General features: G+C 47.6%; 1 protein-coding gene across 1 annotated transcript; it reads right to left on the bottom strand.

The window, feature by feature from the left end:
* Window positions 1–2,630: 2,630 nt before the first annotated feature.
* Window positions 2,631–22,320, bottom strand: PSMD11 (proteasome 26S subunit, non-ATPase 11). Its single transcript, XM_074891833.1, has 14 exons — window positions 22,161–22,320; window positions 20,016–20,117; window positions 14,606–14,730; window positions 11,720–11,791; window positions 11,302–11,359; window positions 9,307–9,501; window positions 8,644–8,788; window positions 8,332–8,392; window positions 6,627–6,689; window positions 5,915–6,040; window positions 5,331–5,366; window positions 4,102–4,153; window positions 3,030–3,172; window positions 2,631–2,897 (listed from the first exon to the last, which is right to left on the bottom strand). The coding sequence occupies exons 1-13, from the start codon at window positions 22,249–22,251 to the stop codon at window positions 3,030–3,032; spliced, it is 1,269 nt and encodes a 422-aa protein (XP_074747934.1). The 5' UTR covers window positions 22,252–22,320; the 3' UTR covers window positions 2,631–2,897.
* Window positions 22,321–23,380: the final 1,060 nt, after the last annotated feature.

Below are 23,380 nucleotides of genomic sequence, written 5' to 3' on the forward strand. Positions count from 1 at the left end.
GCAGCTCTCAGAGGCAGCTCGGGACCAAGCCCTGGGACCTGAGGACCTGGCCCAAAGCACCCCAAAACCCCCACGTCCTTCAAAGTGGGTCCAGCCCAGGGCAGCAGCTGGTTTTTAAGGGATGGTCAAAAGGTGTCCTGTTTGTGTATCCTCTTTACAAACAGCTTTAGAGGCTTTTCTGTGTAATGATCTGAAAGGGACCGTGCAAGTCCAGCCCGCGTGGCACTGCTGGTACTGAGAAATCCCTTTGTCCATTAAAAATATTACACGGACCCAAGCAGCATGAAACTCGCCTTTGTGCGAAAGCCTGCTTTTTAAGTTAAGCCTTTTGAAGTTTAAGCCAAAAGGGTTTAACAACAAGCCCTACCATTTGAGCTTTTTTGGCCCTAATTTTAATACACTTGGAGGTGGCAGGCGCTCAGACGCCTCGGAAAATCCCGGCTTTCCGCAGGCGGTTCGAATGACTAACGTGCAATTAAACCTCCTTGCTCGGCGAGAAGCAGCCCAGCGCCTCCCAGCCGGCCTCACCACGGAGCTGCTGCACCGGCCTCGCCCCGGGTCCCCTCAGCCTCGAGCACCGGGGTTTGTCTGCTCCCCCCCTCGTCAGCTGCGGGGTCAGGACTTCTGTCCCCTTGGAGGGACGACAGCAGAGCTGGACACCGCTCTCGCCGAGGACACGCGGGACTTCACGGCCACCTCCAGCTCAGCACCTCGCCTGCGACCGTCACCATCCCATGGACACGGACTCCAGCTCCATCCTATCAACGAATTTCCCCTCACTCACCTACTGCTACCAACCAAAATCAGCAAAGCCACAGCGAAGCATCCCTGGGGGAAACTCCCCTTAAGTGGCATTACAGTGAGCTGGCCAGAGCTGCTTTTGGGAAGTATCTTACAAGCTATTTATAGTCAAAAAAAAAACCTATTAAGGAAACTGGAAATGCACTTCCCCTGCAATCCAAGCCATGCATAAGAGCAAGAGTTAAGTCTTCACATTTTCCTTCCAAAAGACCTGCACCACCTCGACCAGGCGGTGTCCGAGATGCATGACCTTCCAAAGTGAAAATTAAAGATCTTGTATCAGTCCAATTACATCCTAAAAAACCTCTCTAGCCTTAAGAGGAATCTATGCACGGTGTTGTGCACAACGTGAGACTCTCCAATTCAGCATCAGGGTATTTTCAAGATACAGGTGCAAGAGGTCAGATGTAATTCATTTTTCACAACAACAATTAAATGTCATGACTTCATTTGGTAGAACTCAAACTTGCTGTGCCAGGAACAGGTCACAATCCATAAACCTTTAGAGATGCTGCTTAAAACATGGTCCCTCACACTCCATATCTCAGAAACATCATCACCAATGATGCTTTGGTGAGCTCTGGCCAGGTGTGCAGCCTGTGCTGCGATCCACCTTCCCTAAGCGAAGAGAGAAACTGCACCAAACGTGCCCATTACCTGCCTCGGCAGCTGAAGACAGGAGACAGATTTTTGAAAAAAAAATTATTTTATTGGAACTCATCTGAACATCAGATATACCTGGTGTTGGTTAGCAAGAACCGTTTGTACATTTGATATTGATGGTGCCAAAAACCCAAACAGTGACTGACTGGATGAGATGGAATTTAAAAAAAGAAAAAAAAAATGTCAAAGAGGTTAAAATGTGAACAGAAAGCAGAAAAATCAGCCAGTCTAAGATTCAGTGTGAAGGCAAAATATTTCCTGATAAAACAGAATCCTTTTACAAAATATAAATTTTGTAAGAAAAACGTGGAGAGGGAGAAAGAGAGACAGAGGGGAAAAGAAAAATAAAGATTAGCAGGACAGAGATGCAGAAGCTTACACTGCCCAAATGGCATTAAAACCTAGCTAGTAACCTCACCATAAAATGAAACATGCTGGAATACACCGTGCTCCACCCCCCACACATACGACTTTGGAACAGTAATGAGGAAGCTCCCCAGCGAGTGCTGCACTAGGTTATTCCAGAAGGGCCAAGCTGTCTCCCATCGGCCGTTGAAGGAAAGAAGCACTAACGCAGCAGAGGTAACTACCGCCAGTCTGCTCAGCGCCCGCCGCAGCCGCTCGCCTCCCGCCGGACGGCGAGCACTCGGGGAACGCCTGCTCGCCTGTTCTTCCTACCAATGCAGGTGGGGGGGAGGGATAAAACATTTAAAATCTAGTCTATTTTAAAACAATAGCATGCAATACAGGCCTCCAGGGGAAACCTGCGCTGTTCCCTTTATTAGAAACTGGCCTAATGGTCTAGACAGTGGCCGCAGCCGTCCTGAGGTTTTTGGCTGCGCAGGGTGGGTCCGGGCTAGCGCAGCACAATGACAATTCTGAAGCAGGTTCCTCGGGTGTGAAAGCCTTCAGGAAAATCATTGTGGAGCTGCTTTCGAGGGGATCTGAGGCCTTTAAGATTTAAAAATAAACCAGCAGTCTGTACTTTTTGGGTTTTTTTTGGTTCAGTACAAATGGAATAAACTTGGCTGCTTATACACTGTCAGTAAGTCTCAGATTTCAGAGCAGAGGGAGAGATGAAACAAACTGGTTTTGGGCACCTACTGGTAACAAAACTTTGTCCCTGCTTAACTCTCTGCCATCCCTCAGGAAGTGGAAAGCACATGTTTAGGTAGTGTAAGCCTTTTTCCTTTTATTTAGAATACCCTCTTTGTTTAAACAATATTCCCCCCCCAGATACAAAGTTCGGCCAGTAAAGATTACATGGAAACTGGAACACGCATCGTATGGAATACAAGATGCACTGGATGAGGAAGTTTAAAAACTTTCCGAGCGAAAAGTAGAACAAAGAAAAAAAAGTCTCCTAACATTTTCCCAAAGGTTTCACTCTCCTGTCACACACACTCTCCAAATGACAGCTAGCAAATTCAACTCTGCAAAAAGAAAACAGAGCCACGTCAATCGAGAGGAGAGAAAACAAGCCTCAAGGACACAAACCGCACCTTGGCCTGGGAGGAGCGATAGGTCCGGAGCAGCTGCGACCTCCGGCTCCTGCCTCCACTCACCTATGTTAGCTTCTTGGCTTTGTTGTAGAGCGAATCCACTACTTTACTCATATTCTGAATAGTCTCGAGGGCAGCTTCATAAGTTTTGTCTACAGGGGGCTCGTCGAAGATGATCAGGACTCCCTCGCCTTGGTCAAGGATGCCTGCGGACACAAAGCGGCGGTTACCAGGGTAACGCTCAACAGATCACTCCTTCCAGACAGCAGGAATTTAGGGATCTACCCAGCGAACTGCTCTGTTGGGTTTGGAAGGGGCTCATGTGTTGTACTGAACCAACTGATTTTTGTCTGGACTGCATTAACAGCGGCTCATCCAGGAAAAAAACACGTCCCAGAGAAGACATCCAGGAGATGCTTACGCCAGCAAAAAAAAAAAAAAAAGCCATTTTATAATTAAACTATTTCCAGGTGCCAGATGGGCAATGCAGCTGGGTTCTGTAATTTTTGAGCTATTCTCTAACCAGTATGCTTCTTTTAGCCACCTCCCATTCATCTTGCTCAGCTAGACCAAGAGGGCTTTCTAAATTGTCACTAGGGACAATGTAAACAAGAACAGGGCTGTTTCCTTGAGGACTTATTAGAGAAGCAGCCTCCCATGGTCCCAAACCCAAACTGGGTGCACCCACGAACACACAAAATGCTCCTGACAAATTATCTGGGAAAGGCGACCGCATACTCCAGTAAGCTCCAAGGCAGAAGAGCACCCCTTTGATAGGCAGCCCACCAATGCGCCTCACAACTGTCCCTGGACGCAGGCGCAGCAAGGAAGGACTTCACAGCAGTTTCTGATTTGTGAGAAATTAAGCCTTGAGCTTGATGAAGGCAGATGGAAGGAGCAACAGGAACAGCCTTCATGACAACGGGCAGACACACAAATAAACCCACTGCTCACTGTTCTTCCCACAGTGCCCGTTAACCTGCGTGCCCGCCGTCTGAAGCGGCACCGAGCAGTCTGAGGAGGAACCTTGGGCTTCAAAGGTGCAGGGATGAGGAGGAGTCTACCCACAGTTTGCTTACACACGACCTGGCCGTGGGCAGCAGGGCAGTCAAGACTGAAGGATGCAGAGACTCACCATGAAATTTCTTGTCCAAGATCATCTGTGACAGTTTCCTTTCTACCTCAGCCTGAAATTGAAGCAGAAAAATTAAAAGTCTCCTAGAACTATATAAAGAAATACGAATTTTACTACTCCACACTCAACAGCCCTGGCAGGATATAAGCACTGCTTAAAAGCAGCTATTTTATCACTGAACACGATGTCAGGACAGATCTCTCCTTGCACACTGCTTTGATACTACCACCCGCTTTAGATGACACAGGAAATTAAGCAGTAGCTTTTAATGACGAGAGCACCAGGATGTCTTGCCCTCGTGTTCCACAGAAGACAGTGTATCTGTCATTTCATGCAGGTGTTACTCCTTAGGGGACCTGGAGCATTCTAGCTTGGTTCAGCAAATATTTAGTCAAGTGTTGGCCAAGCTTCACTGAAGCCTCTCAGTACCGAGCTCACCTCCTGCCCAGGGCCAAGCAAGGCCCCACAGGAGTCAGCTCCTCTTCTGCTCTTTGGACAGAGGACACACAGCTCCCGTTAAGAAACAACTGCAGTCCAGCTTTCATTCAAACTATCAAGTAGGTGCTAAATAAGCACCAAGGGCTAGTCTAGGAAAAGACTGCACAGACAGAAAGGGAAAACAGATGACGTAACGACCATAAAGGCCGAGCTCAGTACACTTCCAAACCTCTGGCCTTAATGCCCGTTCAGGACAAAATCACTTCAGGGTGCAACTGGCTGGGACTACAGTGGATTTTCCTAAAACTTAATCTGGTTGGGATTATTTGTAAAGCAAGTTACTGCAATAGTCAACGTGACATACACATCCCTAATGAAACTTCCAAGTGATTAGCTGGGTCCTGTATCTTAAGGGTCTGAGAAAGATTCCTCTGGGCACGCTCACGAGGATTAAATGCAGGTCAGTGGGGAAGACTGAGGTGGTCACGACGTGAGCTGTTACTACAACAGAGGAAATCTGCTGGCAATACAAAGCAAGAGCTAACACAGGGAGTAAAACCCACGTGAAGGAAGGCGACGTTACAGCAGAGTGTAGGGCAGAGGAAGACAGACCGATGCCTCATGGAAACTGTCCGTGTTAAAGTTCCCAGGAGTGATATTTGCCTGTAAATGCTGTGGTGCTGATCCGTCAGACTTAATAGCCTACATTTATTTCCCGGTGGCAAATGCCATTTGACCTCAATTCCTCTGCCCTCTTAAGATGTGCCACTGATTTCTAGTGATGTTCTTACCTTTGAGAGCTTGATGAGGCTGGATATGTGTTCAATCTATAAGAGAGACCAACAGAGTTAAGTAAATCTTTAGCTGCACTTTTGACACACAACACAGAGGTTGGGGCTCTTCCACAGAACAGCTCAAGGGCCTGTAAACGCTCTGGCCTAAAAATCTCCAAAGGCTTTTTCTGCTTCGCAGCTTTACGTCCTTCAGATTTTAAATCCAATTTTAACTGAAGACAGACGAGACGCCTAAAGCCATTTCGCTCTGAAACATGAAATAACATTTCTTCTCCAAGATTATTGCAGCTTTACCCACACCCTGTCAGAGCCTTTAAAAGCCAAACACTTCAGTGTTAAAAGCATGTCCGCCTTTCCGTGTGCGTAACTGAAACAGCTGGAAAGGGCAACGACTGGAACATGTTTCTTCAAGTTCCCCTCAGCCCCCTCATCATTTTTCAGCTGAACACGATGAACCCTGAGCTCTGGAAGTGCTGAGCAGCTCTGAGTAAAAAATATTCTGTATGGGAACAAGTCCCTCACCCACCAACAGCAGGGGACAGAGGTGCCAGCACGTCGGTGTGCTTGCTGGAAACAATTACCTGTACTCTGGAGAAGGGTTCGATGACTCTGATCAGATTCTGTTCCAATAAGTTATCATAGAGCTTAGCCAAGTGAGTGTTTATGATGGGGTCGTCCCTGAGCTCCACCTTATAGTCTGTCAGAGCCTGCAGAAGACACGGTGGGAACAAATAATTCAAGTAGTAACAGGTCTGCTGTCCTCAGGGCCCTCTGAGTATGAAAGTCTTCCCTCCCTGCCCAGCAAAGTATCAGTGGTTAATCCAATCCCATAACTTAGCTAAAAGGCCAGGAGGTCATGACAGCCTAGCAGCCCTTCAAGCACCGTGCAGCAAACACAGGGCTTAGCAAGCCAGAATCTCTGGTTTATGCTCAGGAGACAGCATGGCAGGATCGTTCCCTGACACGGGAAGCCTCTCTGTTATCTCTGTGGCGTTCTTGCCGAAGCCAGACAAAATTTTAGAAGGATACACCTGCTGGTGAACAGCATCAAAAGTACAGGAAACTGCTTCTGAGTTCACTCTCCAAAAAAAGGAAACAACTAGTTTCAAGTGAACTATTACTCTCCATGCTGCAAAAACCAAACAGGATGATTATTGCGGGGTATTTGCTTGATGCACTGTTGCTTTCTATGAAAGCTTTTACGGTTTCCTGCTGTGGTATGTAGCAACTCCAAAACTTTCCGAAACAGAACATTTTGACCAGCCAGGCCCCATTTTCTGCCTCCTGACTCACCTTTTCAAAATCTGCCAGCGATCGGTTCTTACTGGCCTGTGCCACACATTTTAGTGCTTCTGTCTGCAGAGAAAGAAAATCAGAGTAGGTTATTTTTCTGGCGTCTCCTCTCAGTGCTATTATGCCAACTGTGCAGTATACTGAAAACGTGCTTAAGCAGCAAAGCGGGAATGTTCCTTTTGCTACAAAGCCACGTCAGTGTTACTTCCACACAGGCAGAGTAAGGACAGCTGCTAAAAAGGAGAACATGCAGAACAGCTGCAGGACACCGCATGAAATCAGCTTCACGGAAACAAAGAACTCAAGTTTTGCAAGGTTTGAGAATACCAGCTGCAATTCCTATCAGGTTGCAGGTTGGGAGGCAGTTTGATACGATTTTGAAGTGCACATTTTGTCACTTGCTTAATGAACATGGCCATTTTCAGCCCTTAAAGCTGTGTTTCTCCTCTTCGGCATGCCACACTGCCTCCGCTGAGCAACAGCAGCATGGCAGAAGTCCTGCGGATACCCTATCACGGGCAGCATCAGAATACGTTTCTTATCTACCCCACAGTTGCTGAAACAAAGCACAAGACTCAGCCACAACTAAAGTACCATATTTATACTAAACAGAACAGCAACACCACTAGAAGAACAGTTCCCAAATGGCAAGAGGCACAAGTGACAGCCCGGTGGCTGTGGTGCACGAGGCCCAGGCTTCTGCTACCCTCTCCCCCACCCAGCTGCCCCCAAGGCTGCCCACTTTGTCTCTGCTCCCGAAGCTCAGTTTCCACAGCTGCTGCAGGAACCTGTGATCACTGCTGACTCAGGAGGACAGTGCAGGGAAGAGCTGGCATTTCCTCCACAGTACACTGCCCTCGTGCGCTGAGAAGGAGCCTCCAACACAGCTGCTGCTTGGGGGAAGGGGATGAAGCAGGACCAGGGCTGCCCTTCGTGATCCAGCAGGGATTGCACAGGGATATCCCCACTTCAGACTCTTTTCTACACACATATGCTCACTGATCTCCTCTACTAAACAGCTCCCCCAATCCTCTGTGAGGTAGGTGAGTATTAGCTCCTGCGTCAAAGTAAATAGCTGGCTGACCAAAGCCACCAAGGGCATCACTGTGTAAGCCTGGCTCAGACCCTGGCCCGCTTGGCTTTTGGCCCTGTACTTTATATAAGCATCCCTGGATTTAATACGGGGGTGGCATTCACAGACTGGCAAGTTAACATGTTAGAATAAACAGTTGACTTAACAACTCCCCAGCTGCTTGGCTTCCACCTTACAGTCATCTAGGTCTCAAGCTGCTCAGCTACACTGCTGTGAATAGATTTTCAGGACTTGCTACCACCCAAGTAAAACCAATTAATAACTCCGATTTAAATACATCGGCTCCATGGCTGCAGAGCAGCTGGCGAGGGCTGAGACAGGAGTACCTCACAGAATTAGGCATTTAGTAGTTCATGAAGAAAGCAGAGAGGAGAAAACCAGAGAAAATAAAGCGAGCAGGCCAGATTCTCGGGTGGTGAAAATCACTGTATTCCCTTTGAAGGCGAGTGACTTATGGTAATTACTTATGGTAATTTAATCAGTTCTGGATCTCGTTCAGGTGGCTCAGAAGCGAAGGGTATTTTGGTACGAAAAGACCAAAGTATTTGACAAAAAGAATAACACATTATTCTCAGAGATAATAGGAAGATAGAAAGGATTAAGTTTCTATACCTGTCTTCCTGCATACCGCAGAGCAAGCTTTCCACTCACTAATGCCTGCACATCTTCTGGGCTAGAGAGGGGAGGGAAGGGAGGAGAGCATTTATTCAGCAACATGGTCAGAGTAAACCCAAGCGTGCCTCAAAAATTCCCAACTGATAGCAAATTACTACAATTCAAATAACAATGTATCAGATTAGGTCATAAAGACAAACAGCAAAGCTTGTCTCCTTGAGTTCTTTCATTAGTTTAGAGTCTTATAAACGAAAAGCCTTTCCCATTTAAACGCAGGGAGTGTTCTTCACAGAACCATTTGCCACGTACATGTTCAGCATGATTTTGCACAGCAACATGTATTTCAGCGCAGTGATGGCTTTTGGGTTGTCAATTGAATCATATCCCTCAAACGCCTCGTAAAAATATGAGTAGGCTGTTTTCCAGTCCTTCTCTTCTGCTGCATGGATAATACCTGTTGAGAGGAACAAACAGGCCGGCATCAGAGTTAATTCCAAATGTAACTGGAAGAGGAAGAACAATTTGGTTGTCCGGTGCTTTATCTGGTACTTCAAGTAAAGAGAAACCTTTCCTTCTGTGTCCCCCTTTACCTTATCTCTAGCAGAACATCATCCATGTCCTCTCTTAAGAGGGCATGTTAAGAAAGACAAGTTTGAGGCACTTCAGGTAAGTGCCTGCAAATTAAGTCAGGAACAACGTTACGGTTTTACTAACGTGGTGGAACGCTGTAGTGCCTAAGGAGGTTACAGACCCTCCACCACCAGAGGTTTTCAAGAACAGACTGAAAAAAACATGTGTCAGGAACAATGTTATTATCGCTGATCCTGCCTTGAGGCAGCTGGGCAGGCTTGTGGATATCTTGAGGTCCCACCTAGCATCATTTTCCACAATTCACTCAGGAAAGAACAAATATCAGTCAACTGATGCACCATGACGAGTCTTAGACTTCCCCCTTCTCCGGAAGGGCTTTACCTGACTGCATGTCTAACGCTGCTTGCAGCTTGGGTGGACAGTAGATTGCGTTGGCTGTAGTCCGTGCAGAGGTTAAGGCTGCTCTTGCTTTTGGCAGATTGCTCAGGGCATGGTAAGTCTTACTTTCTAACAGCTGCACTTCCACCAGCAATGCCTTGTCGTCCATCTTTTTCAATTCCCGAAGAAGCTGGGAGCCTAGCAGCAGGGAGAAACAAGAACCTTTGTAACCTGCTCTGCATCTGCTATCAACAACTACACAAACCAAGTCTTTCCAGATGACACCCTTCTTCCCCCACAGCAGTACTGGCTTTGAGGAAGGGAGGCTAGGCTTACACAACCTGTTCTTCCCAGAAGAAACAAAGGAGAGGAAATAATAGTGGGTCAGTGCCAGTCCACAGCTGGAGAAGGATGAACCAGTCTTGTGTTAGAGGTGGAAGAGGGCAGTAAGAACACTTGGATAAGTGGACAGCATGTCTCTGCCACCTCAGCGCAGGCAGCAGACGCTCAGCAGAAAGTCAAGGATGGGTTGTGCAGTTCAGATTGTCACTCTGGTACCCCTTCCCCAGGTGACAATGTGATTTACCACTCGCATTCAGAGCTCTGAGCAAACCTGAAGTACTGCCTGTTCCTGCATCATTCCCCCAGGGTGAGACCTGAGGATTTTCAAACAACTCCTAAGAATATGGGATGAGGAAGGAATGTTTTAAGCACAAGACATTTACAGATCAAATTTAGGAGATAGGAATGGACAGCCTAAGGAATGCCTAGATAAACTGTCACATTAAAGCTTTGTGAGGGCAGAAAAAGCCAGCCTTAGAGGGAGCTTTTCCCCTTCCCCCCCGGCGACAAACTAAAGAGCTAACTTAAGGCAAACAGAGATGAGAACCCCATAAGGTTCTGAAGCAACTGACATCATCTACGTGGACTTGTGCAAAGCATTTGACACTCTCCCACACGACATGCTTGTCTCTAAATTGGAGAGACGTGGATTTGACGGATGGACTACTCGGTGGTAAGGGACTGGCTGGACGGTCGCACTCAAATTGCTGCGGTCAACAGCTCGATGTCCAAGTGGAGAACAGTGACAAGAGGCATCCTAAGTTCATTACACATCTGTATGCAAACTAATTCTAACTTGATATTGAATTCCATGTATCAGAGCACTTAACATAATTTGATATTCTGATCAGATACAAGTCACCCAGGTGACTCTGGACATGACACGTGCTCTTGTCACCGCACTGTTTAAGAAGTTATAGGTCCCTGGTGACACATCACCACCGCCCGGGTGAGCACTTCTGTCCGTGTCAGCGTCGTCATCCCTCAGCCCTGCTCGAACCCACACGCTGAGCTGGCAGTGCAGTCTGTACAAATACCCTTTAGCCAGCTTAAACCTCATCTTACATTACTGCAGTCATTTGCAAAATGAGCATTTGTAAAGCACCGAAGGGACTTGGGCCGTGTAAGATGACCTGCTTTACTCTGCTTTGTAGCAGAGTAGGAGAGTTCACTTGGTTAATTACCATATCTCAGGTGGTGCAGAAGCAAATTCTTAAAGCCTTTGCACTACTTCACAAGAGCTTGTCTAATTACATCCTTAGAGGTTTGCCATTTCCTAGCATTACTACTGCTTTTATTGAGGCTGTATTTGAGCAAACTGAAAAGAGCTGGTTTCTTCCTTCAACCTCTCTGAACACAGCAGAGTACTATGTCTGTTCCAGCAGGAGCCAAACCTGACGGCCTTCAACTGGTTACAGCTCCTCTTTGCTTCCAAAATTATTTGAAATGAACAAATGGTGAGAACAAAGAGATCCCTAAAAGCTTTTATCACCAAGCTATAGCAAAAGATGGCAGAACTGGTACAGCACTGAGAAATTAATGCCCAAGTTCTACAAAACTTCTCAAGGAACATGACATCACCGGTCGTTTCCCTCATCAGCCTCAAGCCTGATTTCAAAGCAGAGCACTACTACCACCACCTAGTGGGAGGCTTACCTAGCTGCAGGGCTTCTTGGTACCTCTTGGTATCGAAGTACAGAGAGACCAGCCTCGCCTGGAGAACAGAAAAGGAACTGCTGTGAGGAAAGCCAGAGAAAGGTAGTACAGATTTATTTGGTAAGATGAAAGTTTATATTCTTATCTGCACAGACTTCACTAAATGAGTTGGTATTAATTATATCATATGGTCCAGTTCTGCAAGATCTGCCACTTGGAAGATTGGCTAGTTTAAACACGACGGGGAAAATCCTGTCTGCTCAAGAGGAGTCACTAACTTTAGTGTCATCGCTATCGCCCGTCCATTACATGTACAAAGATCTGGACAACACACTACAAGTTCTCTACTTTTATAGGTATTAAATCTGATAAAGGGAATACGTTATCACACAGGTTTGGGATCCACAGTGTAACATACCTCCAGAGCCTGGCGTAGAAAAGTCCTCTTCTCTGATTTGGCCCATTCAATACACTCTAAACACAGGTCAACCTTAAAGGGAGCAGAAAGAAATTTGTAAAGCCTTCTGCTGCCCCTCTTTAAAACAGCAGTAGGGTTCAATCATTTCCTACAAAGCAACAAAAATACAACAAAGCCTGAATCTCCACAGCGTAGTTTAAGGAAACAAGTCATTCCTGTCTGAAGAACATTGCTAAACGACGAATTAGCTCTGCTTTAAAATGAGTCTGGAGATTAGCCTTCACCACCAGTGCCTACCCCAACTGTCTCTGAATGACACCTCCAGCAGTACCAGGGTAAAGCGCAGTTCACCGCTGAGACCTGCAGCTCAGAGCAACGGGACGCCACTTCCCTTCAACAAGGACTCGCTGGTAACCACACACGATACGCTTCAGCCTCAGGCTGCACCATGTTAACACCAGAGTTTAAACTCACAGAAACGTTGCACAAAAGGATATAGAACAGCTAAACCGTGCTACATATTTTCATACTCTATTTGCTAGATTATCTTCCCGTACTTTGTAACAACGTTCACAGTATTATACTTCTTATAATACGTATTGCAAAAGTAAAGCTCAGAAGGCAAACTAAGGTTTAGTTTAAACTTTAACCATCTCCAAAAAATCCCAACAGACCACCTTCTTCAGCTGCTTTTCTAACGTATTTGGCTTCCAATAACTTTCTGACACCAGGGACAATCCTCCCACACTGGAATATGAAAATAAAGATTTGGCTTCCCAAGTTTCACCAGTAAAAATTACTGCTGAAATCCTAATAGCGTTTCTTAAACAGCTGTGTTTTTGTTTGAAATAAAAACATCTGGGTACATGAGAACTGATTCTGCCTTAGGGCAAGGGATGGACTAAAAGACTTTGAGGTCTCTTCCAGCGTGTTTTGCACCATTTCATTTGGCCATAGAGAAAAATGTATTTTCAATTGCTCTAGAAAGAAAGGAAAATAAAGTGCACGTGTTTTAGGGCCTAAATACGTCAGAGCATGTGTGTCCTTTAGTAGTATAAAGCAACAGAGGTGCTGGGCTCCATTATTTACAACCCAGTCAGGCGCCAGGAGCCTGTCAGTAAGTGACACTGGATGTTTTATCCATCACTTCAAAGCCGAGTAAAGGAACCCAATGGCTTCTCATATTTTTAAGACTGCTGAGATTCCCTTGATGAATAAAGCAGTCATGTTCCACCCCAATTAGCAGAGGGTGTCGATTTAGTACTGGACAATAACGTGCAGTAAGTCACCTTGAGGTGCTAGGCTCAGGAATGCCTTTTCCCATAATCTCCAGATCGCAGCTCTTTCTGGAGCAGCTCTGTAGCTGTACTACACTGCAGGACTCGTCCCCATTTAATAAGCAGTGACGAGGAGCTGACATTTTATGAAAAGCCATTATGAAGCCGCAATTTATCGCGCAGTGATAGCTGGAGCATTAGGAGCTGGAGAAATCTCTAATTTCATTGCTTTACTGGACTCCTGGGAGTCTTCTTAATATACGTTACACTGAGGAAGCAAATGTCCCTCTGAACATTTCTGAGGCGCTGAAAGTATTCAGGATTACTGCGTCAAGAACCTCACAGGTTAGGTGTCATAATTCCTTAAGGTTTTGGGTTTGGCTTCTGAATATGCTTGAAAGTGAGTATTTTGACTAACTGGGCCATATTTCCATCGCTATTACTCCAAGTTCTTCCCCTGCCATAAAAAGCCACTGTCTGGGACTGCATCCAAATATCGTCATTTACATCAAGTTACCTCTAGAAAAAGTCAGAAGCCACTCATTTTCTCCTGACGCCTTTGGGGGTTCCCTCCTCACCTGTACATCCCACCCCGCTTCCCTTATTCTCTTCTGTTAAAGAAGAGGGGCAAAAATCCTCTCACCACTTACGATAACACAATATACAAGCCACAGAGAACATTTGCTAAGTTACCTGAACTAAAGGATGCCACCTGCCTCTCAACATGGCAGAACCTCTTCTAAACTGTCCAGTCTCATGGGGGCTTTGTCCTTAATCTGTTGCTCAGACCCTCCCTGCCTCCCCTTTCCATCTAACCGCTTTGGTGTGCCAGCATAACTTGTACTACCACAGCTCAGTGCTGCTTCTAAGTGGCTCCTCGTCATTTACAAGTTGCTCCTGTCCTCCTCCCATTCCCAAGTAACCAACAAGTCACATAGACACAAAAAAAAAAAAAAAAGAAAAGAAGAAACACAGCTGTATTCTAATGAGCTATCTTACACCAAATGGGTTTTCTGGTGGAGAAGTTCATCCACTGGAAGTAGTTTACACTTGGCAGCTGCAAAACTTTTTGCACTCCCACTTGAGGAGTAACTTTCATACCTCAGAAGCCCTCTGTGGAGTAAGACACACCACACTGCATCCCCACCCAACGCACCTTCACGTCTCCAGGTGAAAGATGCAAAGTAACACTCACCAGCTAATCCCACCAACTCCTGAACAGACCTTCAACACTCACTCCTCTAGCTCTGCGCCATCACGCTGCCCCCAGCCTCCCACCAGAACGAGCTCTCTGGAGCAAGTGTAGCACCTCTCGTATTCCAAACACCCACCACAAACTACTAATGGTGTGCATCTCATAGCTAGCAACACGAATCTAAGAAAAATGCCCAGGGTGAGAGTTACTCCTAACCCACAGCAGGATGAGGCTTGCAGAAAAACATGGTTATGAGTGAATTAAATTATCTAATGTTCTATGAATAGAATATATCCAAATGCATTAAATGAATGTTTCCTGACGTGAGTAATTCTTCAGTGCAAAGCAAAGTAGGTCAGATAATGGTACTACAAGCTTTTGAGGAACAGACTACTGCTGAAATTTAAATCTCACCTCCTGTCCTGTTGCTGCCTCCATATCAAGGAACAGATCAAGCAGAGATCGGACTAAGCGGGCTGCCTTTGCTTTGCTGATGGAGTTCAAGAAGGGTCGAACATACTTCAGAAGTCCTCCCAGCTCTGCATACAGAAAAAAAAAGATTCATGAAATACAGCCACACAGCCAAGAGTTACACCGCAGCTGGAGTACCTGACACGTCTATACACATCAGTATTTATTACACCAAACGTTTTATAAGCAGTCTCTCAACATCATTTACAGGAAAAGAGTGATAAATGTCACCTGGAGGAATGCCTTGCAGTAAACACGGGGACTGGCAAAGGGGACTGTTGGGCTCCAGCCTTACCCACACAGCATACGTTTCCCGTTACTTCAGTTCGCCCAATTATAACACCATTTGTAAGTACACTTGCCTCAGGCACGTTTTAAAAACATAAGCATCTGCTAAATGCTTTGAGATTTTTCTATAAAACGGGCAATGGAGTTTATAGTTTAAGTATGTTTTTATTAACTCACAGTTTGACGTTTTAATCTGCCGTACCTAGCCAGCCCTAGAAAGTCGGATACACCCCGTGCTCCGCTGCTGAAAAAACGGCATTTAACACTTCAACTACCCACATCACCTAATTAGATCTTACCTTAGTTAACTAGATCTCTGTTTCTATAGTCTCCTTACTAGTTTACAGTTATAAAGCTAGTCTCAAGCTCACAAAGGGATCTGGTGTAGTTGGGATCTGTCAGTGCTGGGTTAATGGTTGGACTAGATGATCTTCAAGGTCCTTTCCAACCTAGGTGATTCTGTGAAAGGAAAAGCCTTTCTCTATGAAGAAATACACTAAAAATGTCATTCCTACGGAGCGAAGGGATGTGGCTGTCAACAGCAGCAGCTTCAGGACTCGGTGTTCGCAGAAGCAGAAGGGAGTTACGTGCTGGAATCGCACAGCACCCATTAAAACTCTTCTCCTGCAATAAACACCACACGGCGGTGGGGCCAGGGTGCAGCGATGTCTGTTTACAGTCAGGGGAAGACGATACCTCCAGCAGACAAGCAGCGTGCCAGGGCAGGGTTCAGCGGGTCGTACACCGCAATCACAGCTTGTTTGCCCCAGAATTCTAAGTCTCACCCAAACATCACCTACATCTGGCACTACCACGTTTACAAGATTTGATAGTAAAAGTACCACAACAAAACCTGCAATGAGTATTTCAGAAATCTTCAATATACTCTACATCAAACTGGCATCGAAATCAAAACTATAAGAGACTAATCTGATTTTAATTAGTATACAGAGAACCATCAGCAGAATTTCAGTTTGGGAGGATTCCAATAAAAACAGCTGAAAACAAGCTTTCTGTCATACTTCATTTAGCAGTAACGCAAAAGAATTGTTATAAGAACATCTTAATAATATCTAAAAAAAATATTCCAGTATTTTTTACTTTTTCAACTTATTTATTTTAAAGGTTTAATCAAGCCTGATACAGCTCATTTCTTACACTGTTAAGAACTGAACTCAGTGTGTTCCAATCCAATTGCTCACGGTGATGTACTGACACTTTTATACATCTGAAAGCGCAGTTTTAGAACAAACAAAACTTATCTGCAGTGCACCCTGAATCCTTAGAGGAGCCTTCTTTTCCAAACAGCAGTGCAACAAATCGTGACTCTTCCTACAATGAGCCACTTGGACTTTGTACCGGAAACAAAACAAGACACTATGACTGCTATGCCAAAGATTTCATAAAAGTTTTCCTTTCTCTCTGTCTGAGAATAAAGGGGCAGGTTTTTCTAGGATTGAGGTACAGCTTCTTTACTAAGACTGAGCCCGCTGACTGACAGTTTCAGTCAGCACTCAGCTTTCATCCAACAACTGTTACCTTCTGCCCCGTGGCAGATGATGACGTTACCCACACCGCCTTCGTTCTGAGGACCACTCAATCTGCGGTGCCACTCACGGATGCAAATCCCAATCATTTTAATCAAGCACTCTGGTTTCACAAACCGTAAACAAACTACTGTGACAGCAGCAGACAGCTGCTTCCAACACATCAGTTTTGTGCAGAGCTACTCTCAAGCATCCCTCCTCTCGATGTGAGCTGAGAAAGGTGGGCTCCAGATCACCTTGTTGGGCTCGGAAGAGAAGCAGAAGTGAAGCTGAAGTTGCCCAGAAGCTGTTTCTTGTGCTCTTCCCTGACGCAACTAACACAAGCACTTGAAAACACCGCACTTCACACAGGGACTAAGTGTGCTTCTCATCAGGTCACAGCACTGTACCCTTAGCTCTGAGCTCTGTGACTACGAATTTGCTGGTTTTTTCAGTCTGTCTTATGAAGGCAGCGAGACTCTCTGAGATCCATCAACTCTCAACTACTACAGGGTACCACTCTTCCTACTGTGCATCGCTGCGTTACACCAGCTTCTCAGGACCAACTGAATCGTGGTTTTAGTGCACAACATACTCTTCCACACAAGCAAGGAACTTCAGAATAAAAAAGGAAAAATCATGTGAAACATACTGCAGTACTCAACTTTCCATTGACTTGCTCAACAGCTGCACAAGAACTCACTAGAAAGCAGATTTGAAGTCAACAGCTAGAATATATCTGTACATTTTGCAAACTACACATTTAGACAGTGAAGCTCAAAGTTCCCATAGAAATTTCTCTTTCCTACCAATGTAACTGTCAACTATTTATAGGGTTATTTAAGTAAATGCAATGCTTGGTAAAAGGGTATGATTGACAGCTCTGGAGAAGTGATGAGCAGCAGCTCTGGAAAATGAAATCTGCTGCTCAACCTCAGAGAAAGCGCTTGCACAAGCTAACATGCCATGTACCCGAATTCCTGATTCAACTTATTCCAATCCTATAGTTTTAAGCAATGCTATAAAAATCTAGAACTGTCCTCAAAAGGTAGTTAAACTACCAGTTCAATCCTTAATCTCTATCAAGCAGATGAAGAGGGTCATTTGTATCACTGTTATTTTTTTAAACAAAGGCCGTAGTGCAATAGAGATTAGTCCTCTAACAACCACAGGTTCATTTTACACTCTCACTCAGCAGCACAGCAGCTGTAACTTTCAAACCCCACCAAACTGCAGCTGATTTTTTCCCTAGGCTGCAGCTCACAGATCCTTTCATCTCTGGGAAGTTACAGCTTGAAAGTAGCCAACAAGCCACTGCAACACCTCGAATCTGTCAAAGAAATTTCACTAGCTAAACCTAAAGCATGTGCAGCAGCAGCTACCATGATGAGATCTCCTTCATGCGGGCCAGAAACTGCACAGTCTCAGTAATTTCCTCGTTAAGTTAAGTAGCACCAACTGACTCCCCTTGGATATGAAGATCCGTGTGTCTGCCTGGTGCTAGCATCTTTGCGACCCGTTGTACCTGGTGAAGATGCTGCTGACCCTGCCTGCTTGTCACTCCTCCTAGTCTACTTCACCCTAGAAAGCAGACAGAAAGAAGGCTGACAGTGTCTTCCCCACAGAAGCATCACATCTCCAAGCTGCGCTATCCCCTGTCTTCATCCCCCAGCTTCCCCCCGTCTCCAGGAAGCACAACCTGGTGATCTCACTCAGATCTACACATACGCTCCTGGCTTCTTAACACTGCCAAATTCATTTTCTTCTATTCGATTGCTCTGCAGTTTAGTGTTCCCTTTAACGACTTCCAAATACATTTCACGTTTGCTCCTTCAAGAATCTGGTTTTGATGAGTTAATACTGTCATTTTCAATTACTTAACCTTCTCCTTAAAAAAAAACCCCTATCAGCTAGCCACTTGCTGAGAGTACACTGAAGTTCTTCCTACTCGTGTGAGACTTCCGCTTTAACTCAAAACTACTCCAAGTTCTGCAGCATTAAGGAGGCCATCGTGTACCTAACAACTCTTCTCTCAGGCTTCTGCACACCAGCAGCACATCCACACATTTACTCGAAGGGACTCTTCTGACAATTTCCCCCTTTTTAGCCCAAGCACACACATATTCCTTGGTGCAGGAGCAAAGCCATGTTGAATTATCTCTGCAGAAGCAAACATCAGAGCACACAGGGCACACATACAGTACAGACACCTACACCTGAGTTAACTGACTTGAGGTCCTTGAATATTAAATTAGAGAAATAGGCACTTGTACTTCAGGCTTCATTTGTCCTGCTCTAAGTTCTTACTGTAGGAAGAGATGAATCGTGTGCTGGAAGGGCTTATTCTTCCCCACCGACTATAAAAGCCGTCCACACTAGGAAATCAGAAGTGGACATCTATAGTTAGGTGAGATGAATAGCACCTTTGTTTCCAGCACTGCTCTAAGTGCAAGTAATCTACTTTGTCACAAGCTCCGTTCAATTGCAAATCACAGCAGGATCAGTGTCCAGAATGCTCAAACACACACAGACGTGGGTAGATCAGTTAAACGGCCAAGTCAAAACAGATGTGTACAAAGACTGGGCAGTAGGACACCAAGCGCGCATTTCAGAATAAATATAAAACCGTGATCCTGATCAGCCGCTATCTGAGCCCTCACACTGCTCTCCATGAACTACTCGTAACGTTAGGTCTGACATCCCAGTTGAATTTCAGTTTGATTAAACCTTCTGCTGGCCTGTTTTCCCCAACCAGTTTCAGACTGTTAAAAGCACATACGCTTCACTTCACATTCTGAATTATTGTTGTGCACAGTTAGAAAACATCAGTGCTATACCATGGCCAACTGTCTGCCACAGACAGAACACTCTTTGTACAGACGGGGAGTATCAGCTCCTAAACTGCTTGAGGTGAAAGGTGCTCCAGAAAAGACATTCTTCAGCAAAAGAAACAAAACTAAACCGCTGAGTACAAACTAACAAACACGCTGCCTTGAGCTTTCCAGGAAACAAAAGGCATGGACAGATTCAAATCAAAAAATCATCAGACTTTACTCCATGTCTGTCCTTTCACACATTCACAATAGAAGGACTGTCAAGTCTTGCTCAAGTACGGAGCTGGGCAAGGATTCTCTGATGTAATGTTCCAGCAGATAAATTAATTGAGAAAGAAGCTGTTGGTGAGAAAGGACTTTTGGGGACAAACTTTCCAATTTGAAACAAGGCTCTGAGCTTATGAAAAGCAAATCAAGAAAATCCTCTCACCTCAAACTTTAGTCACTTGTACTGAAATGGCCACATGTCAAAGGGTCATAAACTAAACTGCCCAACGCATCAGCAACCTTTTGGAATACTGGGCCAAGTAACATGAGATCAATATTTTACGTTGTTTACCCAATTTTTTAGTTTCTGTCCTGTCTCCGAGAGAACACTGCCTGCCAAAAACTGCTTTTACTTCTATCCCATTAAATAAGGAGACTAAATTCATGTGAATGTATGTATCCCTCACCCGTTACCTCAGTTACTTATGTCAGGCTCACCTTCTGCCTGCCCGGTCTTGGCCAAAAGCGACCCCAGTTCCAGGATGCTCTGCTCTTTGACTTGCACCGCTTCTTCATCATTTTCCTGGACATCGCGTTTCACTAGGACAGAGTAGAAAAGTTACCTTTAATGCTATTTCAGTTAGAAGATAATCATTACTAGTCAGCTCCTGGAAAGGCACCAAAAAAAAGTAACTGTTATAACAGGCAATAGTGAATTCAGCCTGGCCTGCGAGATCTGGAAAGCAGATTATAGAGAGAGCTTCATCTACGCCTCACGTAGGTTTAATCCAGCTGATAGCCACAACTGCATGCTCCGGCTTGAACATAAAGTTTTGAAGTAGTCTCATTAAGCTTTTCCAGCTGTTCAAGTTTCATTTATAAAACACTACCACACAACAGACCCTCTCCCACTGAAGCCACAAAACCAAATAAAAGAAATTTAATGGGATTTCCAGGATTGGGATTTCTGATGTTGCCGCTTTCAGTCGCAATCCCGCAGTGCTGTTTTGACAAGAACAGCACCGGCTCTGCGAGTGGGGTACGTCTGCCCTCCTCGCTCGGGAGCGGATCAGGCGCTCCAGCCGCTGCAGGAGTCAGTCCTCCTTCCCACGCTGAACTCCGACCATCTCATCACCACTCTGTGTACCACCGCGAGTAACTCTGGCTCTGAATTCTGCAGAAGGGCCAAATGACATACAGCAGCACCAAACCTGTGTTTACACAACATCAATTTCATATAAGTTATCCACAAAACAACACACTTTCTTCCCTGCTACCATGTAAACGTTCATCTCCACCATTCCCTGCACAGGCGAGTTCATCCAATTTCTACACAAACAAATCCAAAATACGCTGCCCAGCTCGAGAGGGAACTGAAATACTCCACGCTGCCCCTGCGCGCAGACTGCAGCTTTCAGTCCTCACAATTTAACACGTGCGGTGACAAAAGCAAAGTAACTTTGCTCTCAAGGAGGAAAGTATCACAGCAACGCTCTATTCCCGCTCCAGCTTACACCAACTGGCAACACAAGCTGTTACTCCTGACTGAGCCTGACCTGACAGAAAGTTGTAGGTGTGTTGACAGGTTTGAGAACACCAACTACTAATTAACCAGCAAAACACCGAGAGGGATGAGCAACTTTTAAAGACCGTACAGCAATTCGTTTCAAGCTCTAATACAGACCCTAGGAAACGTTTATTTGCCCAACACAGCAGGGTGACAGCAGGTCACAGCATCTTTTCAGAAATCACCATACGTTACGAGAATCACTCTTTCATACACAAAAAGCACCCGCTCTCCCTACCCCGTACGACCCCGAATAAAGAGGGATGTCCACATTGTGCCTACGAACCACTTTATAGCACCAACATCTCCTTAGCACCACTAAGCGTCCAGGACAGACCAACAAGGTAACTGCTCCAAGCAGCATCTGTCTTGAAACAAGCAGAAGTTAAAACTCCAGACACAGCACACATGAAAACTCCTCAAAACTTTCTGTGTAGCGCTGAGAAGGTAATTTAAAGAGCGGGTGTACTCTGGTGTTAGAACAGAAAATACCACTTCCAGCACAGTTTTCCCACCCGTCAGCACGCCGAGCACCGGCCACAGGCCGCCGCTACCAGCGCAACACCCAGACGCTGTAACACCACAACCGAAAAACCCCAGAAGCGAACAGCCGGTACAGGCTGACGCCCGCCTGCCCCACTGCCCGCTACAGCCCCGGTACACGCCGCTCCCCAGGCTTCAGTGCAGCCAAGTTCCCCCGCCGCTGCCTCTGCCCCCACCCGCACCGCGTTGAACAGGGAACAGAAGCCGGCCCGAGCCGCGGGGCTCCGCTGACAGGCTCCCCGAGCGGGGCTCCGCCGCGGCCGCCCGCTTCAGCCCGGCAGCTCCCGGCCGCTCGGGCCCGCGGGACCCTCACCGGCGACAGGCAGCGGCCCGGCCCCGTCCCGCCGGCCCACGGTGCGGGTGGAGGACCCGCATGGGAGGAGGGGGCCGGGCCGGGGCCGGTGGAGCGGGCCCAGGCCTCGCTCCCGTCCGGCTCGCACGGTGAGTCAGCAGCCGGCAGCGGTGGCAGGCGGGAGGCGGCGGCGGGCGGCCGGCGGCGGGCGGCGGGGCGGGGGCGGGCGGCGGCGCCTCACCTATGGAGTGGAGGATGCCGATGGAGGCCTCGCGGTCGGTGGAGAGCAGGGACTGCGCGCGCTGGAACTCCAGCACCGCCGCCGCCGCCATCTTACCGCTCCCTCACTCCCTCCTCACGGCCAGCCCGGAAGCGGCCTGTGGAGGCCACACCCCTTCCGGCCCCGCGGCATGACGGGAGTCGCAGTCCCGGCGCGGAGGGCGTGGGGCGGGGCTGGGAAGGGGCGTGGCCACGGGACCGTGTGGGGCGTGGCCTGCGGAGGGGCGTGGTCTGGTGCGGGGGCGTGGCCCGGGGCAGGGCCGGCGCGGAGGGACGCGGCGAGCGTGGGGCGCCCCGGTGGGGCCCGTGGCGGGGGGGCGGGACCTGGGCGGGGTCCTGGGCACCGGGGCCGGCGTGGGGCACCCGGGGGACCCGCTGTGGCTGGGGGAGGGAAGGGGGGGGTGTCCCGCCCCAAACACCCCCACACCTGCAGCACGTCCCCCCGGCAGGTCCCGGGGGATCCCCCTCCCCACGGCCCCTCCAGCACCCCCGCGGGCCTGGGGAACAGGGACAGACCTCGGCAGGGACACGGCCTGCAGCAGCACGGCCCCGGGACAACACCCCCCGTCCCGCTGCCGGACCCGGCCCTCGTGGGCAGCACGTGGCGTCGAGGGCGCTTTGTCCCGCTGTTCACACCTCCCCTCCCGCCCCTTCCCCGGCCCGGGAGCGCTGCCAGCAGCTGGGGCGCAGGCAGGCTGGGCTGCGGGGCCCCCCTGGGCTCGCACCCTCGATTCAGCACAAAGCAGCCCCCCCAGATCCCTGCTGAGCTCCCCAAAACCCACCTGCGGCTGACCCCGTCCCTCCTGTCCCCACCTTGGTCCCAAAGGAACTGGGATGAGCATCCCCACAGATCCTCCCAGCACTGGAAAAGCAAATAATGCCCTGAAATTTCATTTTTTTTATCAAACGGGGGATAAAACCAGCCCCGCAGGCTGGCAGGGAGGCTCCGGCCCCCGGTGTGCCATCGTCCCCGGGGAACCCCAGCATGGCAGAGCCACCGGGGAGGTGACAGCCCTGGGGACAGGCTGTGGTTTGCCACAGGGAGGTGGCACCGAAAGCAGTGACAGCCCCCCCCATTATGAGCCCAGCTTTGCACCAGCTTCATGCTCAATGGAGGGCAGTCGGGGGGGGGGGACGGGGACATTGGGAGGCTCCGGGGACCGCGACTGAGACACCTCGATG

This window comes from Strix uralensis, chromosome 22 (genome assembly GCF_047716275.1).
Source record: "Strix uralensis isolate ZFMK-TIS-50842 chromosome 22, bStrUra1, whole genome shotgun sequence".
Classification (NCBI taxonomy): Eukaryota; Metazoa; Chordata; class Aves; order Strigiformes; family Strigidae; genus Strix; species Strix uralensis.